The sequence below is a fragment of the Uranotaenia lowii genome, chromosome 3 (assembly GCF_029784155.1).
Source record: "Uranotaenia lowii strain MFRU-FL chromosome 3, ASM2978415v1, whole genome shotgun sequence".
Taxonomy (NCBI): Eukaryota; Metazoa; Arthropoda; class Insecta; order Diptera; family Culicidae; genus Uranotaenia; species Uranotaenia lowii.
In genome coordinates this window covers 346,889,376-346,915,717 of record NC_073693.1, presented here as the reverse complement: position 1 = coordinate 346,915,717, position 26,342 = coordinate 346,889,376, and the positions used below count along the sequence as shown (strand labels likewise).

Here is a 26,342-nt window from a genome sequence, read left to right as displayed (position 1 = left end):
TAAGGTTGCCAGAATTTTTTTAGCACTCATCCGGGCCGGACAAATCCTAGCCATTTTATACAAAAACCCGGTAAAATCCGGGTATTTGACTTCAAAATTGACGACCAAAAATCTGGGCAAATTTGGTAAAAACCCAGAAATTACACAACAAAAATTATAAACAAAAATTGAAAAAAAAAATCATCAAAATTTATCGAAAGATTTAAAATTGTGTTTATTTAAGGCTTCCAAAAAATCTTTCATGATTATTTTTATAAAACTTGTTTACAAAATTTCGTTTTGGAGCATACATAAGAAAAATTACAACACGATTTGTGTTTTTTCTTTGTTTGAATTGCCAAATATAGTGAATAAATCCGGGCAACCGGGCCGGGCCAGACTGTTCCCAAATTTAATATTAAATATCCGGGAAATCTGGCAGATAGGTTCTCGAGTTGTGCCAGAAATTGTATAGGAGCTTCCCTCCTACTTTCCTATATTTCCAACGACGAAGGAGGGGTTTTAAATAATCATATACAAATTTTCCAGTTATGCAAAAAAAAAACTTAAGAGCTATCTCTCCTCATGAAGGGTAAAGGGATAGCAAAGATTCAGAAAAAATTTATACCATCCCATGAAAAATGTGGTTTCATTCGCTAGATTTGTCTTCAGTTATCCGAAAAGTTATTTGGAAGCCTTCCTCCTTCTCCTATATCCACATTGGAAGGAGGGTGGGTTTCCGAACAATCATTAAAAATATTTATCGTCCTCCAAATATGTTCTTTATTTTTTTCGATCAGTTTTCCAATTATGCAAACAATTGTAAGGGATTTCTCTTTCTATCTCCCCAAAGGAAGAACGGATGGGTGTCAAATATTCAAATTTAGTTCCATTTGCCTGACTCGTTTTTGAGTTATGTAAAAAAATGTTAAAAAGGCCATCTCACCCCTTCCTATTTATTTACTGTAAAGAGGGAGGGATCTCAATAAATTATAGAAATATTTCTTGTACCCAAATACCCTCCCAAGCACCATTATTTTTAAACAAGGTTTTGCTAAGTGTTGTTACGTGACGAAATTTTTTGGTCTGCTACACTAAATAAATCAAAGTACAATCTTAAAATTAATGCTTAATTTACTAAACATGCTTAAAAACTTAACATATAATGTGATTTGGTGATGATCCATTTATTCTCAAAAAATTGAATGCATTGAGGCTAAAAAGGCCCAAATATGCAGACAAGGTTTGCAACATTGAACACATCAATTTTGTTCGATTTTTGTGTGCGATCACGTGAATATTATTTAAAAAAAAAACAATACTAGAAAAAAATCTATTTGCGTTTAAATGAGTTTTTAAATCTTTTCAATATTCAATTGCAAGGGAAAGAAAAAATAAATGGTAATTCCAAAGGCCTTCGATCTATCAAAAGTTAGTTAATGGACACAAGAGGGCCCAAATCAGCCGACTTATGATAATCTTTTACGTTGCAAGCTAAAATTGATCCTAGGCCTATCAAAAAGGCCCATGCTAAATTTGGTGGATTGGACCACGGAAGGCGCAATGTGCCTGAAATGAATTTGAGAAATTTTGTTTGGAAAGAACATGAAAACTTATTTGTTTTCATTAAAGTTATCCACGATGCTTCAATTATGACGAATAATTCATCCCGAAGTCCCATTTCAATAAGGGTTATGGTAAAAAAAGATATTGAGTTTCAAAAATAAGCTTCTGAACTGTCAAAAATACATGAATGATCGTCAACCGATGCTTATATACCTGCTTTGAAGCTTAATAACTGTTTTATGATAACTCCAATCAAATGCGTTCTTAAAATGAAATATCGTCATAATTAAAGCTTTAAAACACTCAAATTCAAAGAAAAATCGATCGATGAAGTCCGAAATCATTGGTGAAAAACTGTTTTTTTTTTGTTCATGCCGAAAAAAATCCACATAATTCCATACAAACTTCAGGTTTGTTGCGCAACCCTTTTCCATAGTATAATTTTGCCCAAATTTTGCATGGGACCTTGTGCTAGTACATATTTGAATTTGTTTAACTTTGTGACACAGTTAAAAGTCTCTTTTGTGAGATTTTATGTGAAAACGGGGTTTAATTTGGATTTAATTATATAAATTAGAAATTTATTTTCTTTGAAAGTCTTATGAATTTGTTTGATATAAAAAGTTCAGCTTTAAAATTTACCATGTTTAAATTTTTTGTTGTATTCCATTGCATTTTATCATGGCACTTTCACAAATACAATGAGGATCAATGAGGATTTCATTTTATGATGGTTTGTTTATTCTCGAGTCAAGCGTTCAGCAAGCGCGAATCTATATGTTTTATTTAGAAACGTTCAAATACAACCACGTTTATGCAAAAATAAAAAAATAATTTCTTAGTTTCGTCTAAAGTTTGATAAACGAATTCGTTCATTGAAGAAATTCTATAATAATGTTGAAGTAAAAAGACTTGAACGTTTTCGAAAAAAAAATCATTTTTCGTGACGTCACAACGCATTTTTTACTCGGGTGCAACTCACAACTATCTGAACCGATTTTCATTTTGAAGATTGCATTGAATTCCTCTCAAAAAGTTTGAAGAGACCCTCAATTTTCAACAATATGTGATGTTTAAGGAAATTATAAATTGAAAAACAGTAGAATTTTTGTGACGTCACAACGCTTAAAAATAGATATGGGAGAGTGGGGAATCATGGGCCACTTTTTTTCGTTGTTCCATAACTTCTTTATTATAAAAGATTAAATGAAAATAAAGAATGGTATGGTTTTCTACATTTTCAAGGTATTATAAGGTATTTTTTTTATAATTTTTATAAGTTATTTTTCCCAAATTCTGACTGTTTGAAAAAAAGCAATATTTTTTGGATTTTGAAAATTGGTGGGGAATCATGGGCCACCAAATCCAAATTGACCAAATAACATGCAAAGTTTATGAGTTGACCCAAAACTGTGATTTCCTAATTCATTTCGTTATTTTAAAGCAATTTCAGATGATGAAATAAAAAAGAGAGCTGTGTATGATCGAATAGATTCCAAAATCTGGCTCGCGAACGTTTTGGCAAAATTTCTTATATAGGATGGACAAAACATTTTCATAATTCTTCATTTGGCATAAGAAAACTTCACAGATAGGAAAAACGTATTTTAAGTTCTGAATGTGTTTAAAAACATAAAAATATAGGTGGTTAAAGATGTGTGGCCCACGATTCCCCACAAGCTATGATTTGCAAATTGGTTGCGTTTGTGTGACTTATTGATGTTTCATCAAAAATTCCTTTTCCATGTGAAAGATCATGACAAAACTGATATCATAAGCGTATGAGCATATTTTTGTTATGAACTTTAGGTTCTCCATCGATCTTGCAGCGGGTGTTTTTTTAATTATGTAAGTAAATTTTTCTAACTTTGTTAAGCTTAATAATTAAAAGAAGCTTATGATGCGTATTTAAGTCAACAACATATAGAAATATATGATAACGCAAAGCGACTACGATAACAGTTGGTTTGAGATTTTTATCTCAACACACATCTGAGATATTAAAAGTAGCCCACGTTTCCCCATGGCCCACGATACCCCACTCTCCCCTACCTTTATCACCAATTCTAAAGCGTAAACTCGCAGTGATTATTCTTTATCTAATATCATGCTTAAAAGATGGCTTTTTAACCATCATTTAGCAATAAATTTTTCTGACATACATAGATAGATTTTTAACAAAGTTATGTTTGAAATAAAGAATAATTGTTAAAATCTATTTATTTTCATACTGAAAATCTTTGGATGGAAAATGAAGCTCAAGAAAAACCCTTTATAATACGGTGCATTTTTGAATAATAACAAATAAAAATCGGTTCTCCAGTTGAGGGGTGCTTGGAATGGGTCAGATATAGAAGATCGATGTACACAGATTCCTAGGGGCCGTTCACATACCACGTGGACAACTTGAGGGGGGGAGGGGGGTATGGAAATGTCCACGCTTGTCCACGGAGAGGGGGGTAGGGGTTTGGGTAATGTCCACGTGGACATACTTACTTTAAAAATATATTCTCAAGGTAAACAAATATTAAGAGGTTTGAATCAAAATCTTGAAATAGCAAAGCTTTCCAGTTTAAGTTTAAACAATTAGTAGCTACTTAAAAGTAAGTGATAAGTATAATAATTTACAAATTTAATATTTTTAAGAATTTGTGATACCAGAAAATTCTTACACGTTTTTTTTTCAAAATCAGCCAATTCTGTAAAAAAAAAAGGCAAAAAGAGGTGTTTTCTAACTGTCAAATTATACACAGCAAAAATTATTTCCAGTAAAATTACGCAAATCTCCTGTAACAAAAACGAGCAGGACATTTACCATCATTTTACAGGTCGAAAATATGACTACGTGACATTTACTTTTTAGTGTACAACTTTTTTACAGGACATTTGCTGTAATAAAAAATGGTTAACTTTCAAGGAAAACAATTAAAAATTACAGGTTCTGTTAATTACAGGTAATTTATTATGAAGGTTGCAGTTTTCAGTGACACGTAATAGTCAAAATTTTTTTCTGTGTAGGTATTTAAAAAATACTATTTCAAATCTGTCCACGTGGACATCCGGGGAGGGGAGTAGGTGTTTGCCAAATGTCCACGCTTGTCCACGGAGGGGGAGGAGGGGGTCCAAAATCTCATATTTCTGTCCACGTGGTATCTGAACGGCCCCCTATATCGTTTCGATATTGACAAAGTCAACAGAAAGGTGTCAATTAAAAAGTAAAACACCTCGTCTCGTCACATCTCTTCTGATCTGTCCCGAAGTCAGGCTTTAAATGTTGGAAGTAGTTTGTTCACCAAGTTGCTTTACCAATAAGGCAAATAATGATGATGTTGACAAAATCTGTCATATCCCGCTGCCACTGTCGTTCGTCGCTCGCTTTTCTACGGTGTGCCGCCTATGTGTTAATTAGTCGTTGACTATTGACAGAACTGATGAACACCTTGGCGTGACATCGAGTCTAGTGACGTTTGTCTATGACATTTGCAATTGGGGTTGATCCATTTGTTATTGGTTCCGATTTTGACAATGTTGAATGTGTTCAAAACTCAACAATTTTAGTATTTTGTAGTTTTGTAAATTTTGATAAAATTGACAAATTTTTCTTATTTTTACAATTGATCTAATTTAACCTTGTATAAACACCAGTTCAATGTACTGCCTTCGATGGAATTTTCGGAACCTAAAAAAAACAAACAATCGCACTCGATTATGTCATTCCGTCAAGTCGGGAGAACCATTTTCAATAATTGCTGAAGCCGATTTTGGGAATGAATTAATTATTCTCGATTGAATGAGGACTACCTACGCTCGGGTGATAAAACCGGAACAGCACTATACAAACGTTTGTTGGCTCCGCGAAATAAAGACTGACTGACTTAACAATGACATTGACACTTGAAGCGAAAGAGAAAGACCGTCGATTGTCGATCGTTTTTTTTTATGAAATAATTTGCGAGCCCCATTCGGAAATGGCGCTGAATTCCATCCGAATGTGGGATGAATGATATTCACAACACAACATGCCTGTGGAATTCATTCTTCTTGTGTGGTCGAGCGAACCGGTTTTTTCTTCGTTTATTTTTTGGTATTGTTACTTTTTGTCTCGTTTTTTTGGTTCTGCATGTTTTCCTCACGCTTTTTCGGAACTGACCTTGCGTATCAAATGTTGCCTGTGATGTTTATTGACAGGTTTGGCAGATTTATTCATCTCTTTGAATGTTAGATTTCTGTTAAAAAGAACTCATAAATCAACATGATTTATGGGATTTTGTTCCTTTTTACCGGCTACTGAACTGAAATTTGTAAAGGTAATTAAATGAGAACACTTAAATTCAGAATTCAGATCTCACTCAATTTTAGACAATTTTATTGAGGGTTCAAAATTCAAGATTTGAAATTTAAGTGTCTTTACCAACTCAGAATTAAGAATAAAACGTGCAGCCTACAGAATCGATAATCAGAAATCACAATCAAGCTAAACCCAGTCTTCATCTTTTTACTATCTGTAAGTATGACGAATAAAATTAGGGTCACCTTTCGGTTCGGATTCTGCCAACCAACTGTGCTAACAAACAACAATGCTACAGCTCAGACCAGTACAGCAAGTTTTCGCTTAACTAAAATCTTCGATAACGAGTAGCTCAAATCTCTGAGTGTCAGGTCGCTGAGAAAAATTAAGCTGAGCTTGAGCCTTAGAGAGAGTCTCTCTCAAGTATTTACGCGTCGATGCAATGCAAAAGAAAGTATCAAGTATCAAGAAATGAAGCTTGAAAGCTTATTCTGTTCGCCGGCCGGCGCGTCAACATACACGGTAAGATGGAACTACTCTATTCTACTCTTCGCCTACTGTTTAAAATAAAAATTAAACGTAATTCAACATTATCTAATTGGTTTTTCATCGCAGAATTTAAAGTTTGATATTTAATTCAATTACCTAACGTGAAATTCAAATCCCTGAGTTTGGATTTAGAAATGGATGTACGATTTCTAAATCCAAATTCCAGATCAGAATTATTATGACGAGCCAACAAGTGAAAATCATATCAAAACCTTGAATCATTGGGTTTTAATCTGCATTCATCATTTCAATTGCCGACTAGTGAATCTGAATTTAAATATGAAATTCAAATGAAGAATCTTATTTTAATTTTTCTAAATTCTGGATCAGGTTTAAACCCTCAAAACTATTTCATGGATAGAAATCATCATAGAAAATAGACAAATAGACCTTCATTACCGTGCTCTAATAATTTTACTACAGTGTTACCAGTTATTTTTACGACATGTTCTAAAAAAAAATTATTGTAATTTATGAAATTTAACATTTTTGACAAAATTTTTGATAAAAAATAAGTTTGGTAAAAATTTTTGAAGTTATTATTTATTTTTGAAGGAATATTAATAAATATCAGCTTTAAAATGGTAAATTTGACTGAATCAAAGCAATCGAAACATTCTATTAAATTCAACCACGGTAAATGAAAAGTTTATATGCCAGTATTTCGATAGCAACTTACTACCTTCTTCAGTGAGCGTTTTTGATTCTAGGGTAGAATTGAATTTCTTAGATCTTCTTGCCAAGGTTGCCGGAATCATAGAAAAATCTGTAATTTCACGAAATTTTGAGCATATTTTCATTACAGAATCTGTGTCACAGAACACAGAATTTTGAAAAATTCACAGATTTCACAGAAGTTTTGAATTTTGAAAGGATTTTGAAAATTATTATTTTTTTGGCTAACATAAAATTAAGATTTTAACTTTGTAATTCAGTAAAGTATGAGATGATTTAAAAAACGAACACAAACACATACAGGATCTCAATGAAACATGATGTTTCCTCGAAGAGATTCCTTTTTCTTAACTCTAAGCGTACATCTTTCGAGGATATGATGGCTAGCATCTTATAAATGCTACAACCACCAACCCACCGAAAGTGTACTATGTATGCCGTGACCGGGATTCGATCTCATACCCCCTGGCTTAGAATACTTGAAGGCTATCCTTTACGCCACGGGCGGAGGATTGGTAAGTTTAAATGATTTTACCCTACTTCATTGTAAAAAAGACCCGATTTATCATGAATTTTTAATGAAATTAAAGGAAATAGCGTCACAGAAACCATCACAGAATTTTTGGGTAAAATCACAAAATGTCAGAATTTTTTTTTTCAAAAACACAGAATTTTTTTCGACAACCTTGCTTCTTGCTCGTGTATTTTGTTCGCAAATCTTAAAAAAAAAAATCCAGACTTCTCGATCCTTTTTTTCCTGAATAGGGCGTTCGATAGGGGATAGTCTCCTCTATAATGTGATAATTTTAAGAGCTGCTGAATATTTTTCTTGAAATTGTTTTTAAAAAAAAGCACCGTGCAATAAGAATCGATAGGGCCGTTTTTTGGGATCTGGAATCGTTTTTTTTTCGGGAGCAGATTCAGTCGGAGGTGCTCCGGGTCATTGTTATGCACCCGTGGAGCAGTGCAGGCAGAAAGCGCTGCCAGATTCTGCGATACCTCAGGAAACCGAATGTTTGTGTTTTTTGGATGTTGTCTTTGTAAATATGGTAGGAAACGGGCCCATGAGTAATGATGTTAAGCTAGCTTAGGTTTTTAATAGGTCGTAAGAGTTAGCCGTGCAGCACCCTCTTAAAGTCCGTGGTGCTCAACTTGTTTCAAGTGCAAGGGACAGGATCAGGGGCCGTTCACATACCACGTGGACAATTTGAGGGGGGAGGGGGGTATGGAATTGTCCACGCTTGTCAACGGAGAGGGGGGTAGGGGTTTGGGTCATGTCCACGTGGACATACTTACTTGAAAAATATTTTCTAAAGATAAATAAATATTAAGAAGTTTAAATCAAAATCTTGAAATAGCAAAGTTTTCCAGTTTAAGTTTAAACAATTAGTAGCTACTTAAAAGCAAGTGATAAGTTTAAAAATTTACAAATTTAATATATTTAAAAATTTGTGATACCAGGAAATTCTTACTCTTTTTTTTCAAAATCAGCCAATTCTATAACAAAAAGGCAAAAAGTGATGTTTTCTAACTGTCAAATTATACACAGCAAAAGTTATTTCCTGTAAAATTACGCAAATGTCCTGTAACAAAAACGAGCAAGACATTTACCATAATTTTACAGGTCGAAAACATGATTACGTGACATTTAATTTTTTGTGTACAACTTTTTTACAGGACATTTGCTGCAATAATAAATGAATCTTCGTTAACTTTCAAGAAAAACAATTAAAAATTACAGGTTTTGTTAATTACAGGTGATTTATTTTAAAGGTTGCAATTTTCAGTGACACGTAAAAGTCAAAAAAATTTTCTGTGTAGGTATTTAAAAAAACTATTTCAAATCTGTGCACGTGGACATCCGGGAAGGAAGGTAGGGGTTTGCCAAATGTCCACGCTTGTCCACGGAGGGGGAGGAGGGGGTCAAAAATCTCATTTTTCTGTCCACGTGGTATCTGAACGGCCCCTCATCAATTTCTTAGCAGCAGCATCCGCATCAGCTACCAAACACTCCCTTACACACAAAATTTGTGGGCCTCCATTAGCAAAAATAGTCGGTTACATTCGATAAGCAATTAAGCTCGTTTTACTAACACGATAGCAAAAAGCTTATTTTGCTGATTTTTTTGTAAAAACTAAGTTTGTTGGGCGCTTAATTTTATTTTGCGGCAACCGAATTTGTCGTTACATAAAAAAACAGTGTTAATGAAATTTGACGCCGGCGGTGCCTTTGGTGACAAAATCTTGCCGACGAAATCTTCGCCGAACCGCAACTGGGAGCATATAGGTTAGAACCAATCTGGAAGCAGATACATTTTCCGATTTTGATGTGTAAAATTCTCTTTTTTTTATCAGGTTGCCGCTGCCAGTGGAGGAAAGATTCAATGTCAGAAAATGAATGGGGAAGTTGCAAAGACCACGCAAAATGGAACTTTCCATGTTTCTGTTGACCGAAGAAGGAAAAATCCGCCGGAAGAAAATTATCATATTCATAGTATGAATCCAGGGCTGGAAAACAGAAAAAAATTAAAAAAAAAAACGCTAAAATGTCAAATCGGGCTGATTAAATTTCCGACCAGTGAGTGGGTAACAAATTTTGTTACTTAAAAGTGATCATAATAATTTTTTTTAAGTATTTAAGAAAGTTTCTCATTGAACAGATTTGTGCAGTCACTACACTGAGCATGTCTTATACATAAAACAATAGTTTTGTTAATTTTTTGTGGTTCCGGGATGATTGTTATCTTATACTCATTCCAACTCGTTTAAAAACCTGCTCAGTTTTTTTTTGTCGAAAATTGTGTGTTGTGTGTTGTGAAATAAAGTGAAGTCCAAAGTAAAGTGCAATAAAGTTTCTGATAGTGAATTAATTCGTGTATTTTTTCACATCTTCTCATTCCTACCTGCGTATCCTGAGAAAAAAAATTGATTTGAAAATTTACAATTTTTTTCGGTCTTTTTCACCAGTTTTTGCGAAGAACGTAGCGGAATATTTCGGCGGCCTATTTTTCCCTTCATTGCTAAATATCTAGCTGGTCAAATTTGAGCAAAATTATGCTTAATTTTGGTAATAATTGACAAATTTTGAATATTTAGTCAATTTCATTAGTTTTGTCATTTTTGGCTCGTTTTTGTCATTTCCTATATTGAGGTTTTTTTGTTCATAAGTTACAAATTCAGCTGTTTTTGTCATTTTTATGATTTTGGCCATTTTTTTGTCATTTTTAAAGTTTTGTTATTATTAACTATCTTGCCAAGAGTCTTGTAAATTTAGTCTTTTTTGTAATTTTTTATTCAATTTTGATTCATTTTGATCGTTTATCATTTGTAAATCGTTGTCATTTTTTTTCTCCCATTCGACAAGTTTAATAGCTTTTAGCACAACCCTGGCTTATCCAAAAATAGTTGAGGAAGTGTTAGCATATCTCCACATAAAACGGTGATACGATCAAAATTTGTTCAATATCAACTTGACGTAATTCTTTAAATTTTGCATTTGAGAAACCTGAACACCCCTCATTTTGAAGGTGTGTGAGTGTAGAATGTTCCTCCTATTTTGATTTTGGAATTCACTCTTCAGTTGTCAAAATGCCGTCCAAGGAAGAAGAGCAGCGTATCAAAATTGGTGATGGGCGACGAAACCTACTTCAAAGCCGACTACAAGCAGCTTCCGGGACAGGATTTTTATATGGCAAAAGGGAGGGGAAAGGTAGCAGATATTTTCAAGCACATGAAACTGTCGAAGTTCGCGAAGAAATATCTGGTTTGGCAAGCCATCTGTACCTGTGGCTTGAAAAGCAGCATTTTCATAGCTTCCGGGACTGTCAACCAAGGAATTTACGTGAAAGAGTGTTTGAATAAACGTCTGCTGCCTTTCCTGAAGAAAAACGGTTGTTCCGTACTGTTTTGGCCGGATTTGGCATCTTGCCATTACGGTAAAAAGGCCATGCAGCGGTACGCCGCCAACAACGTGCAGGTGGTTCCCAAGGACAAGAACCCTCCCAACACACCAGAGCTCCGCCCAATTGAGAAATACTGGGCTATTGTCAAGCGGAACCTAAAGAAGACCAAAAAACTGCTAAAGACCAGGGATGGAAAAAAATCTCTTCTAGCGACTTTTGAGCAGGGAGCGACCAACCGTAGGACACATTCAAATCGCCCTAGCAAGCGATACTCTCTGCTCTGTTACTGTTATGTGGGGAGATCTCCGAGAGTGACGAGTTACCACAATCTTAAAAAAGCAAGATAAAAAGAAAGTCCTTGATGAGCGCACTCGCTATGCCTTCCAATATCGTACATACGGATTGTTGTGAGTGGTTGCAACAAAATGCGAATCTCTAAACGTACAGATCCTGACTCAGCACAGATCGCGATATGTACAACATGCGATCGGATCCCATCATAGCGTTAAGATTGTGATTTTTCGGAAGATTCAAAGAGTAGCTCTTGCTCGCAACAACATTTGTGTGTTGCTTGGTCGTTTGTTTGGAATAGTACGCAACGGCAATTAATTAGATAAGCCTTGGAATGTAATATATTAAGATGAAAAACAATTCAAACGATGACGGGGGAAGGGGGGGGGGGGGGGGGGGGTTTGCGGAAGGTGTGGAAAACTGGGGAAAACTGTTGCAAGAAGTAAAAAAAATCCACAAAAATGAAAGAAATTTCGAAAAAAATTGAAATAGTTTAAAAAAAAATTACATTCAGAATCTATTTTTTGATATTATGTGTTGAAACGGTGTGCTAAATTTCAGCACTGTTTTTAGACTTCCTTTCTGTTTGATGCCCGATGGTTACCGACGAAATTGCAAGAATAAAATTGCATACAACTCGTTGCAAAAATCGAATTTTTCACCACACGGTAACCCTCGTTCGTTAGATAAATCCTCGACTCGTGCTGGAAAATCTACTTTTCGCAACTTGTAGCATAAATAAAAAAAAAGATATATCTATTTGAAAAAATCATTGAGATTTCAATTTCTGAACTACATATTTACGTTGGCTTAGGTGCAGAATGTTAGTTACATCATTCTGTTTAAAGATTTCAGAGGCATGTTTTTAATTAGTAAAATTTAGCTAAAAACAGTGTTGAAAAGTGCTTCTTTTCAACACTGCTTTTTCCATATCTAATCATTAGTATTGACTGGTTATATGTTATATGCTCCAGGATATTTTTAGTAATTTTAAAAAACTGTTGTTTGTAAATCTTTAAAACTGCAGTTTTTAATTTAACACTTCGATGCTTGATTTTTTTGTAAATGTTTTAAATTCTGTTCCATTTAAATAATACATGGGAACAATATTATCAGTGTCTATGTGAAAAACCTGATAACCTGATTCTATTTAAATAGAATTTTGCATCCTGAATCCAAATCATGTGTGGGATATTGATGAAATCAATCAATCATAACTTATGAAACAACAATCTTTAAAAAACATGAAGTAAATTCAAACTAAGTAGTTGTACTTAATTTATAATAGAATTTAAATTCTGCATAACTTTTTAATTTTCAGAACAAGTAAAGAACTACGAATATTTTGATTTATGCCTTAAAATAAGCGTGGTTGAACATTCTTTCAACATTAACATATAAACCAAACTAAGAAAAATCATGCAAGAGAGACCCTTTCCAACTTTTTCTAAGAAGTCAAAACTACCCGCGTTCTTAGAGAAATTTTATAATTCAATTAAAACCTTTTATTTGAGCTTCTTCGAATTATTCAATAGTTTTACCAAAAAGTCCAAATGAAATTTAAATAATTTTACTTGTTTTTTTCAAGTGTTGAACTTTGAATTCCAGTTTCCAGATCTAGTAGAAAAAAACTAATTGTCCATTCAGCGCTTTTTAATTATTCTTGACACTTCGAAGGAAGGAGAATTTGGTAGCGTTGGGTATCTCATTTAATCTATATAATAACATATCAGGTTTGAGCTGATTTTTGGGTTTTATCAGTTAAAGGTAATTTCGATTGAATATCGTAAAATAAACGGAGATATTTCCACAAAAAAGAGTTAGGAACCAATCAAGCAATTAAAATTGTGCCCTTATTTGTGTGAGGATTAAAAATCAATATAAAATATCTCAATTTAATTGTATAATTCATAACCTGACAAGATTTTGAATCTTTTATTCTAGAATAATGAATTAAAAATGCATATTTAAAAGAAATGAATAATAACTTAAAGGATTCTTCGAAATTGATGTGTTTGTATTTAAACAAAAAAAGTCTAATAAAAATTTTTATTTGATAATTTTGGTTTTTGCAGATCTAGATTATTCATTTTTTCGAACTTTTGTTTATCAATTTTGTAAGACGAGTTCTCATACTCGAATATTCACTTGCAATATGAACTTCTGGATGTCATTGGAATTAAATTGTTTAAATTGAATCAAAATTTAACCTTTTATTGAACATAAAACAGAATAAACGACTTTTTGGCAATTTCAGATTATTTATAAAAAATATCTTATTTTTTATGTGGACGTAGGTCCGTATTGGACCTTTCTTTAAAATCATATATCGGAGAATCTTGAAAATCACGAAGTCTTGGCGAATGCACTAAGTAAGAAAATCAGATACAGGCATGTAGACATGATTGTAGCCCAAAAATCACTTTAATGTTAACTTTCAATATTGAAAATTTAAACATTTATTTGAATTTTAATTGATTTAAAATTTTGATGGACCAAAAATTTAAATCCTACATTAAAAGTAATTTTTTTCAGAAGAAAAGGTGTCGTGGTCGTAAGAAATTCGAAATGAAAATTAAAAAGAACATGCCATACTGAAAATATCAAAGTCAAACAGTTTTTTGCAAAATATTCACACATTCATATATTTGTAAAAAAAATCCATGTTCAGAATACAATGAACAATATACAATTTAAGATTTTAATTTATATTCGCATTAACATTACAAAAGTAAGCAGCAGCTTTCATTTTCAAAAGTGTGCTTCTGATTGATTATGTTATAAGAAGATGCAAATTTATTAAATCAAAATTATTTTAGAAAAAAAATTAATTATTCCAAGAAAGTGTAGCAAAGCGCATCGGGTGTGCTAGTATACAATAAACATAAAACACAAAACATTTAACAAAAAAAAACATTTTCATAAGTATGTATTTTAATTGATAAGGGTTCCACGCCTCGAAAAAAAATCTGTGAAGTTTGGCGGTAGATTTTTATAAATATGGGAGTTTCATGAAAATGGTTTATGAAATCTAAAAAGACTTGACATTTAAAATAATAGTATAGTAAAAAGGTATATTTGAGGTATCAAATCAAGGTTTTAATAAAGAAAAACTAAAAATATCAAACCCAACCTGCTTTTAGAAAAAAACGAATATGTTCTTCAAGTTTAGACGGTTAATATCACTTCGTATCACGGAATCATTAAATCATCCTAATTTAACTCAGAAAAATTTAATTGAGTTTTCAAACTGTTAACAGTTTACAACAAAATGAGCAAAACTTTATCTTTATGTTAATATGTAGCGAACTGGTGGTGATACCTGTTCAAAGATTTAATGAAATATCATTAAATATCAACTAAATGAACATTTAAAAAAAAGAACACTTTCCCGGTGATTTGTGGAAACTTCCAGCTTCCTGGCAAAGCTTTGAAATTCCAGAAATTTTCCGGATTTTTCCTTATTCCCAATCACCTCATTTTAGCCAACTTGATTTTATTCCAGTTTTATCAGCTTCTGCTTGGAGCTTTCATACAAAATTTAAAAAAAATCATATTAATACCAATTCAAACTAATTATTAATATAAGCGCTATGGTGATCTAAAACAAAGTAATAAATTTTGAATCAATCAGTTAAAAACTCCCATGCCCGTGCGCTAAGCCAAAAAAAATTCTTCAACATGTGCTGGCCGACAGTTGAACTTCCATCCACGTCGTCTGCCATATGTTGTTGCTTCGTTTGCGCCATCCGATTCGGATCCGCATGGATCTGTGTATGTAAGACACTCACTCTCAGCGAGCCAAGCGTACGTTGCGATTGGTTAAAGTTCGCTAGCAAAAAGGGTAGCTTTTCTCCCCGAGCTACACACAGTCTCAAAATGTGTTTGTCGGTATTCAACCATCATCGTTTCAATAAAGATCTACTATCGAGGGGATATGATTTTGCTCTCGGTTTGTACAGATCGCGACTTGTACACTTGACGACTAAACGTTTGTCGGATCAAAATCCTTTCGTTTCCATCCCTGCTAAAGACGAGCAGCACTTCAAGGCAAACTGGCTTTCTGCGGCGAAGAAGGTGGACAAGGTGGCTGTACAAAATCTGTTGGCACGGGTTTAGCGTAAGGCCCTGCAATTCGGATTTGGAAAAGCGGAAGCCTAACTGAATATTTTTCCTGAATTTTATACTAATTAAACTTAAAAAGAAATTTAATTTGATTTTTTAAATAAACGATTTCACCGATTTACACGCGTTTTCCTTTGACCAAATTTTGACGGCTTCCTAATTAATCCTATCAGAAGAGAAGTATCCTCCGTTTCTACATATGTATATATTAGACTGGCCCACAACAAAAAAAATCCACATATTCTACGCGGCACCCCCTAAATTTGTGCATTTAGGTGAAAAAATGACTTTCTGAAAGTTTCAGTTCATTTGGCAGAAGTACGAGCTGGCGCAAAGGACTTGAAATTTGTATGGAGATTTTCGGCAAAATGTATGAAAAATCTACATACTTTCACACTTGGTGTTCTAAAATATGTTACCAGTATGCTAGAAAGCTCAAAATTTCAGAAATTGTAGTTCAAACAATGAAAAACAAGTTTGTAGAAGATTGTGATGCGATACGAGTTGACTGTGATGAGTTATCCGCAATTTAATGTGGGTTTTTTCGCATTTCTTTGATATATCGTGAACGGAGTATGGGCTAATAATCGCACTAACTTGATCGCATCGTCACACAATAAGAATAACAAATAGAAAGTTTGTGACCTTTCTTTAAACTTTTTGCAGATATTTGTTATAAAATGAGCTACAACTTTGCCTAGGACACAAACATTCTATCTGTTATTCTCATTGTGTGGCAATGCGATCAAGTTAGTACTAATAATCCATCTAAATACACCGTTCACGACATATTGATGAAATACGAAAAAAATCACACATTCATTTGCAAATAACTCATCACAGTCAACTCGTATCACGTCACAGTCTTCTACAAACTTGTTCGCCATTGTTTGATCTACAATTACTGAAATTCTGAGCTTTCTAGCATACTGGTAACATATTTTAGAACACAAAGAGTGAAAGAATGTCGATTTTTCATACATTTTGCTGAAAATCTCCATACAAATTTCAAGTCCTTTGCGCCAGCTCGTGCCTCTTCCAAATGACCTGAAACTTTCAGAAAGTCATTTTTTCACTTAAATGCACCAATCTAGGGGGTGTCGCGTTGAAAAAAATGTTGTAAAAATCATCCCATACAAATTTGGGCCAGTCTAGTATATATGTATGTACGTTAAGGTGGTAGAGCCAGATGGGTCATGTCGAATCCCGCTAACCGACCATATACATTTTGTAAATTGGCTCAAAAAACTGACCAGTGCGCTTAAAATTTCGGTTTTTTTACCCTTAAAAATTTCCAAAGGGAATTCGTTAAATCATAAGGCATCAATGCCAAATGACTTAAAAATGCATAAACGCCGAGATCTGGTGTTATCTCGAAAAAAAATGTTTGCCCAAAAATCGGCTTTCTGGGACTTTTAACGGAAAACCGACTAAGTCCTATAAAGTTGATTTTCAATCAACAATTTTTTTCGAGATAAAACCAGTCCTCGATGTTTCATGCATTTCCAAGTCATTTGGCATAAAAAGTTTGAATTCCGAATTTCGTTTGGTGTCCCCCCTTCGGTGTTTTTTTTTAATTCTAGTAGTCGATTTTTTACATAACATTTTTATTTGAAAGAATGCCAGAATCCGAAGTTTTATGCATTTCAAGTCATTTGGCATCGAAATTAAAATTTTGTTTTTCCCAATTTCCTTTGGTCCCACCTTTGGTGATTTATGAAGGTAAAAAACCGAAACTTTGAGCGGTTAAACGATTGCTTTTTAATGTGTTTAAAAATATTGTTTAAAAAAAACATTTAAATTGTTTTAAAAAACCTTATATGAAAAGTCCGGATCGGCATTTTTGGTATCAGATAGATAGGATGGATAAGGCTGATGTCATGCTGAAACAACTAGCAACGCAACGCAACGCAACGTTCCAATAAGATTGCGTTGCATTGCATTGGTATGTCATGCTGGCTCGACCTGTCACTTTGAAATTCCCTACAAATCATCACTTCTCTACATCTGATAATGCTTTGAATCGTCTCCTTTCTTTCCGGAGCCATCAAAAACTCATCAAATCACGACCCGGATTGCAAGAATGCCGAAATTTGAACCGACAAAATTCCTTGTTTTTTTGCCGGAACTAAGAATTCATGAAAATTTTCTCGCCGATTAAGATAGTTTTTAGTTTATTATCACAAGTTCGGACAGATCTTCGTACTATTGTGCTTAAAACCCGGAATCACTGCTTCAAATCGAGAAAAAACAATGTTCCTATTGGATTTCCTACTAGTCGCGCTACTAAACACATTGGCATCAGATTGGTCGCGCTACACAAAGCGACCAGTATGACAGGTCTGCGCGATTTCCATGGAGATCAAATGAGAGCTGGTTAGTCGTGTGAACGTTGCGTTGTAGGTCGCGTTGCTAGTTGCTTCAGCATGACATCAGCTAACGCTAGTGATTTTATGCATGACTAGCTAACCCGGAAAATTTCGTTTTACCTTTTACTTAATATATCGTTGTTAAATGTTTAATTTTGTGACCTTTCACACTGTGATTCACGCGCTCGTGAATCAATTTTCATGAAAATCGTCATAAATTGTTCGAGTTGTGTTCCATTTCAAGTTGATCTCGATTGGGATCCCCCTTCCATCAAAAGTGAGAATCTCGAAACTATTATACAAACCATCTCTGGCTCGAAAAACCTTCGGATACAAAATTTCACTTCATTCCGACCGTCCGTTTATACGTGATGGTGTTACAAAGAAAACGCATCCATTTTTATATATAAGATTAACACCAATGACTTGATTACATTTGTTATTCACTTGAATTGATTGAATCAACAAATGTTTGAGAAGCTTTTATGTTAATTTGGCTCAGACATTTTTTTAAACATACGAGTAGGATTCATCATCCTTTATAATATCAGTAGTTTACAAGTAAAGAGATCCTCGAAAATATCTCTGTTTTACCAAGAAGGTACGTATTTTTTGAGCTAATCGAGACAGTGCTGAAGTGCTGTAAAATTGGAATTGTGTGATCATCTGAGGGGTTTTTGAAAATTCGAATCGTATTTCTGAATTTTTAAAAATTTGGGAGGAGCAAAGGTTATTGGGGGACTGATTAATTTAAAAAAAAATGTTTAATGTCAGATGTCGCATGGTAATCCAAACATTAGCAAATCCGTTCGACATGCCGATACCGGCACCGGCACTCGATGGTGATTCTATTGTATAAAGCTACGCAACTTTCTGGAGCCACTAATTGTTAAATATTTTAATTTAAATATTTCCAAATAATAAATAAAAAACTCTTATACATTAAGAGTGATTGAAGATGTTGGTTTACCGCAATTTTCAGCGAGTTGTTGAGATTATTTCATAGTGGCTCCAGAGAGTAGTGGGTGATCTTGGCAACAATCTTGTTCTGTTATATCTAAATATGTACCCAAATGCAAAGTAATGTCAACGGAAAAATGCCTGTTATATAATCCAGTCAATGGAATGAATTTCTAGCCGCAGTTACTATCTCAACAACTAACTATCATCCCCAGCTAAACGAACGACTTTAAGTAAAGGGTTTGACCTTCCATTCTTTCCCCATAGATATAATCCCACATCCAATAAAAACTGACTAAGGAAAATATTGCACATCCAATTCCCATTGCATGCCGGTAATTACAATTGTATCTAATCAGTTTGTATTTGTTTTCTCTGTTTTCAGATTTATCCAACTACCATCCCCGTTATCGTCCCTGTCCATCGCGGGCGGTGATAAGCGGGTGCCCGCGATAAACACAGCTTTCGACAGCTATTTTTGGATTTGGGGGAACTAGAAATGGCTGGCAATGGGATTTTCCGGTGAAAAGAAGATACCATCGATGATCAATGATCAGTAGATTAGTTGAGTCAGTGGGTTTGAATCAGAAATCGGAGAACAAAACTCAACGGGCTCAACGATGACCGAAGCTTCTGCAGGCTGTATTCGCTGTTCGGTGGCTCGGATAGTGGGGATGTTTGAGGCGCAATCTGCGATAAGAACATCGGCGGTCGGTGGTTCCAGTTCAGTAGGCGTTGACGTCAAAGGGACCACCAGTTCGATGATGGGCGAGGACGGAGGGCTGATGGTTTGTTTGTTGACAAGTGACAACAACGGTGGCGAACAACGAGATAAAGAGATGGCCGGCAGTGGCCAGGTGCGTCAGCGGAAGACGGCCGTTTTCGAGCCATTCTGGGAGGAAAAAACGGGCGAACGTAGAAGCTGTCGATCCGGATCGGGGTCACTGTCATCGGGGGTCGAAAGTGACGAAGAATTGATGCGATTTCCTTGTGTCGAGCGGCTGATCGAAATGTACGGCCGTATAATCCAGCAGAAGGAGGAAGAAATGCAACGGTTTATGAACTCGATTGGTGGTGGAGTCGAGAAAGCTGAAGGGGTTGATAAAAGACGGCGATTAGATAAGACGGCCGCCGTCGCGCGTTCGGGTGATAAGACAGGTGTGAGAGTTGCCACTCGGGGACAGTCTAGGTTGGGTAACAGTACGACTTCAACCGGCCAGCAGGAGGCAGACAACAGCAACCGAACCAGGATCCGAATCCGTGATAGTCGAAGCCCAGTTTCGGATGACGGTTGGACCAGTGCTGCTCAACAAATTAGTCCACTGTACTCGAGCGACGAGGAAGAAAACGGCCAACGTCGTAGCCAAGAGATGAAGAACCGAGACAAAGTTACTCGCTCCTCAAGTTCCGATTCGGCCCTCGGGCTAGACGAAGAAATTGGAGCACAGGAACAGCAACAGATCATCAACAGTGTCGGTAAAACTCGCCGACTTACCCTAGGTGTCTCGGACATCCCCCTTCGATCGGCTCTACTTCCAGTTCCGGAGCCAGCCCTACTCCCAACCGCCGATATGGTCACCCTAACCACAGACTACTGTCCACAGGTCGTCCGCAGCAAAATGATCCTGGAGGCCAAACTCATCGAACTCCCGCTTCACAACACTAGTCACCCAAACAACACCCAGGATTCCGGTTCAACGGAATGTCTCAGCAACACGATCTCGCGGCGAGAATCTGCCCAAAGCTACATAAGCGACTCTGGCGTCGATGGCGTCCGATACGTCCGGACTCCCTCCGTTGTCGTCTCCGACTACTCGGACGACACCATGTGCGGCATCACCCTGGAGGAAATCGAATACCTCAGGCGCCACCGACTCCGTAGAGCTTCCACCGACTGTGAATCGGACATCAGTGCCGCCTCATCCTGCAGCAACCTCAACTACTGCGGTTCCTCCATAAGTGCCCTCGAGGGATGCGACTATCAGCAGTGCGGTCTCCGCACCCCGGAACGTAAAGTGTCCGACTGTTCTACCTGTTCGACGCTCAGCTGCGAGGAAGAAACCCACGCCGAAACGACGGAAGTTTTGAGACAGAGGCTTCAGGATATCGGGCTGCGACCTCCGGTCGCTGAATCCGGTGATAAAACTCACTCGCCTGCAGTTGATCTTCAAGCGAAACGGCGCAGCAAGAAAAAGGTTTGTATTCATCATCACAGTCACAGTCATCACCAACATAAGCAACCATGAAAGGACAGTTAAAGGAAACGGCGCGGAGGGGAGAAGTTCAAATAATCACAACAACAACAACAACAGCATAATTATATTGTAGTCTATAAATGAATAAATCGATAAGCTCGACACAGAAATGAGGTCAAGGTTAATGATGGGTCTTCTGTTCGCTTTTTTCTATTTTGGTATACATATGTGACAAACGAGGATTGATTGGCAAATACATGGAACATAAAATTGATACGTAATAAACATTTATGATTCCATTGTCTAGAGCTTGTGTAAATCTTCCCACAACAAAAAACGATGAAAAACAAAGGACTGTTTCTAACAAATCTATCTTGATAATGACTTTGCTGTAATCGGTTCAAAATAACATTTAAAATCGGATTCTGAATTTTGCTGCCGATAAAACCAAATCATGTTCAAGTTCAATATTCCACCCCAATTAGATATTCTGTGATTTGTTCGTACATTACTTTCAAGAACAGATTAATTAACGTCATTTATGTTTGTTAATTGATTTATCAGATCGGTGAAAAGCGATGCCTTTTTAAGTAAAACCAGCTTAAGAATTTGAAATTTTATAGACGGATAAAAAGTTAAAAGCAATGAAAGATAGTGCAAATGAGCAAAAATTTCATTTAGAAGCATTATCATAAAATTTTTGTTCAGCACGAGCCAACTACTATGAAGTTTTAAATACAGATAGAGTTGCATCTTCCACCACACATTAAATACGGAATTTTCATCTCGGTGGTAGTCTCTATGTTGTTGTTTCTCAGCAAGAAGTTCCCACTGAGAAAAACTCTTCAAAACCACTTGACTGGAACAGAATTCCTCAAAATTCACTTAAGTGGAACATTGTTCTGTAGGGGAGAATTGGGATACTTGATCCCTTTTTCTTAATTACTTCATATCTTTTTGGAAAAGAATTGGTAAATCTCCTTTTTTTTCGTTTTCTGGCTGCGTGAAATTTCAAGTTTATATGCTGCAAAATTTAGATCAAAACATAAACCCGTAGAAGAAATAGAAGCGTTTTCGTGGGACTAAAAAAATTGTGATATTTTTTTAGTTAAAAGAGACTTGATCCTTCAATCAGGGTGTTCTAAGGTTTGGCAAAAATCATACAAAATCTAAAGCTAAAAATTTCATTGATTTTTTTTTCTCCTTTGTTTGTTTTCATTTCACATTTTATAAGTGTCAGACAAAAACAGTTTGTCTTCTACCCTATACTCATTGCACACTTAAAGGAGCAAATTTCTAATTTTCTTATAAAAGCACTTTTTTGTTAGCTTGAATAAATATTAAAAATTTCGTGCTTAGTAATGATCAACATCCATCCTGATAAAAAAAATTTTGGACTCGAGGGAAACTCAAGTGAACCCATAACATACATTTTGGAAAACTTTTTCTAAAAAAAAAGAGAGTTAACTTTTGCTTTGAAAATATGGCAGTAAGAAGTTGATATTAAACTCTAACGATTGACATATTGGAATAAACATTTTAACTATAATTTTTTTGTGTGGGATATATTTTAAAAGTTACATCATGATAGATTTTTCAAACAAAGTGCAATAACTAAAAAAATATTTTTTTTTTTAATTTTTGATATACAACAGGTTTATTGTTTTGCTCTATTTGTAATTTTTTTCTAGAATATTTGATCTAAGTAAGACATTCCAGTTTCGAGATATAGCTGAGTAATCAAGTATCCTCATTCTTCCTTAATATTGAATGTTAAATGTAAAAGAACTCTTGCACAGTGCATTAGTATAGTAAGCCGTTGGGCAGACAAACGTGACAGCTTTATGAAAATTAGCAAAATATTTTTAATGAACAGCACATTTTTGAAAATCCAACACATTTGTTAACTTGTTTGCAGATTTGATTCTGATTTTGAGTAAGATATGTTGAGAAAATGAAGATTCTATCAAGTTTTCAGTGGAAGCAGAACAAATGTTATTGATAATTCTCCCTGAATTTGGCGACGGAAGCTCTTAACTTAATCCTCTTGGTTCAAAATTCTATAAGATAGACCATAGTCTGTCGTCAAAGGATCTGGTGGAATCATTTCTAGTGCCTTGCAAAGATAAATTCCCATTTTTCAATTTTAACATGATTTACTTAGAATTTTGCTTTCCCCGCATATGAAAAGGGAGTCTGGGAACACTGCCGTAGTGATGAAGAAAATTTTTTGCTCAGATTTAAAGCTGTTTTTTCGGGAGTTTTTAAGTGTTTAAAAGTGAAATAACGTTGTGTAACAATACTTCATACATTTTTCATCCAACATATAGCAAAATTTGATGGTGCTTTGAGTGCTTAGTGTCGTTTTTAATGTTAAAAAACCGCAAACATAAATTTTCTTCGTTCCATTTTCCACATCGTTCCTCGTACATGATCCAATCGTGTTGTCATTTCCACTCATATGAAACTGGGGGAGGAAGACTGAAATTTGCTGTATCGTTTTTTTACTGTTCGGCAAAAAGCCAGCTATTGTTGAAAAGATTTGTAATCGTTCAAATTTTAACTTTAGATGATCAGTTTCGTGTAGCGAGTCATGTAACTCAGTTGTCTAGGTGCTTAATTTATATTTAGCTATATTTTTAGAACAACCATTAATCAAACCATTTTTATTTATCAGCTTCAACACTTTGACAAAATTTGAGCGACTCAATACCCATGATCATGCAAGAATTTGCCACAGCAAAACAAAACCTAATTAAATCATTGTTTTATGCAAAACAAGTGCTTTTCAGCATCAAACAAGTTTTGGCCCTTATTCTGCGCCGCGAATGACGTGACAGTTGGCGAGTAACCCCACCGTCACTCGACTCTTGTCATCTTATTCCGGCAGTCGGTTTAAGTGAGGTGAGAGCAAGTGACAGATACTCATTCCGAGCTGAGTGACTGGATGAACCCATCTAGCAAAATGGCGAAATTTGCTCTGATTGTGTTGTGCCGGTGTTTACGGTTCGGTTTTTGAAAATTGAATTTTAAAATAACGAGTGAAAATTGTGCCCCGTCCTGGACAATTATCGGATTGTACGGTGTTAGCAAGCTGATCAATTAGAAAAAAAGGACAAATTTGGCTACAAAAGTGGAAATTCCAGCCACAGAGAATTCCAGCCCAGCCCGGATTTCAGAAACAGCATCAAACTGGAGCAACAAAAATTCGAACAGCATGCAGGGGCAACTGCTGTCTCACAAATCGGTGCGCAAAAAAGCTTCCGAGTATCTGCGACAACCTTAGCAGCTATTTCAGGTTGGAAAAATAAGTTGCTTCTTTTAATCTCACCATTTCTAACTTTTGTCTACCTTTTTTAGGTTTCCCGAAATGAGAAAAAAACCAGGTTTGGACCATGGAAACAATCAGTCGTATCATCGGTGTTCAAGTTCGTCTTACGCTTTTCGATGGAATCCATTTAACTATTCCGTCCAGTCTGTTTGTTCATTTCGTTCTTTATACGACGGAAGAAGATACCTCGGAACACCGGATATACCGGTGGTGACGACTAGAAAGACGATCTGTGAGATTTAAAACCGAATCTTTAATGAGACCGAAAATACCGATGTATGTATGTGAAGTGGGATGTAAGTGACGGCTTCCCCCCAGCGACGGGAATGTGTTCCGAAAAAGCGTAGGGTTAATAGTGGCACGTTATCCAAACAAACGGGAAAATGGTGCCCTATAATATCGGATTAATGGAACATGATTCGAATCTGATACAAATAAAGAACAAGTAAAATGATTCAATGTGTTTGTTCAAATAACTTAACCATAAGTCCATAAGTCGGTTTTATGGGGACAGTTTTTAAGGAACTTGCTGAATCAATTAACTGTTATTGTTTATATCATAATCAATTTCATTAAACAAGAAAATTTTCAGATTTGAATTTTGATACAAAAATCAAGGCCCTAGCTGCAGATTCCAATTAGCATTCCAAGTTCAGATTTTGGATCAAATTCAATCGAATTTGCATATTAATATTCCGATTGTAAAATGTAAAACCCAGAATTCGCTTTTGATTGCACTTTTTTATCTTTGCAATTTTAAATGCGTAAAATGAGGTTGAAAACTTTTCATACAAGCTTTTTCGTTCAGTGCTAAGGTTTCCGTATCCCTTTTATCATTTAAAATCTCTTTTGACATGAATTTTTGTTAAAATTTTTGCCTCGTCGGTACCTACATCCATACCGACAATCCTCACCTAAAATCGTCACCCGAATGCGACAATTCTCACCCACGGTGACTACGATAATAGGGTAAGAACTCACAAAGTTCATCCGAAGTGACGTTTCTCACCTAAACCGACTGCTGGAATAGAGTGACTTGGGTGACTCGACTATCGTCACGTCACTCGAGGCGCAGAATAAGGGCCTTTATTTAAAATCACTAAATAAGAAAGTACAATTTTGAACCATCGCACTGGTCGGTAGATTGATGAGAGAAAATTGACGTTTGAAAGATTTTTTTTCTTTTTTTATTCAGTCTTCCTCCTCCAGATATGAAACGTTACGCTGTCAAAAAAAAAAGGTGCGAGTCTTGGATAACGTTGCGTTAGCGCTAGTACGAAACCGAATGCTTATATACCAATACAAACAACATATTAGTCAATTGAAATGGGATGAAACAAAGAGTTGTAAATTTTGTCCCACGGATTTCTAAATGTTCGAAATATTATCGACAATACTCTGGATTCCAAGATAAGTATAAAATATTTAGCTTCAATTCTTTTGAAATAAGTTTTTTTGCGACGTAAAGTCAATTCTATTTTTTATAAACTATTCTATTTTTTTATAAACACACACAAACTAACACACACAGTACTAACTTTCTATTGAAAATAGAAGCTCCGAAAAATTTTCAATTTTGTAAAGCTTGTGCGAGTTTTTGTTTATAAAAATTATATCATTTGAAGTGAAAAAGAAGTTGATTTCGAGCTTTCTCGACGGGCGAAGGACTCACCAGGGTCTCAGATCGATAGCTAAGTACTCTAGTTAAATTAATTCCTCTCCTTTAGTTAAAAAGTATCCTACATTGTCGATTTGTGTTTTACATCACACGTTCGTCGATACAAAACTTAGTTCATTAGTTCATTATCAATGTATTTATTGCATAATGTGCCCGCCTAACCTTATCATGTTGCAGTTACATATTTTCATACAGAAAAAAGTCTAATTTTATCTATTTTTTATAATTAAAACATTGAAATATTTTTCTTATTTGTTGAGTGTTTAGTACCTACATTTGATCGAGTATCCAGAAAATGAAGACGATTAAGAAAGAATGATCACGAAAATTAAAAGAAACCACAGAAATCAATTCAGTAAATAAATTTAATTTACTGTAATCATACTTTTTAGGAATTTATGGTGTGGTGTGTTGAATCAATCAGTTAAAATATT

At 35.1% G+C, this 26,342-nt stretch overlaps 1 protein-coding gene across 1 annotated transcript in view; it reads left to right on the top strand.

The window, feature by feature from the left end:
* The window catches only part of LOC129754412 (uncharacterized), a 55,080-nt gene extending 33,996 nt beyond the window's left edge, over positions 1-21,084 (top strand). The window contains exon 3 of the mRNA XM_055750474.1: positions 19,090-21,084. Coding sequence (XP_055606449.1) covers positions 19,325-20,950 — 1,626 coding nt within the window. The 5' untranslated portion in view covers positions 19,090-19,324 and the 3' untranslated portion in view covers positions 20,951-21,084. The remainder of the gene's footprint in view (positions 1-19,089) is intronic.
* The last annotated feature ends 5,258 nt before the right edge of the window (positions 21,085-26,342 follow it).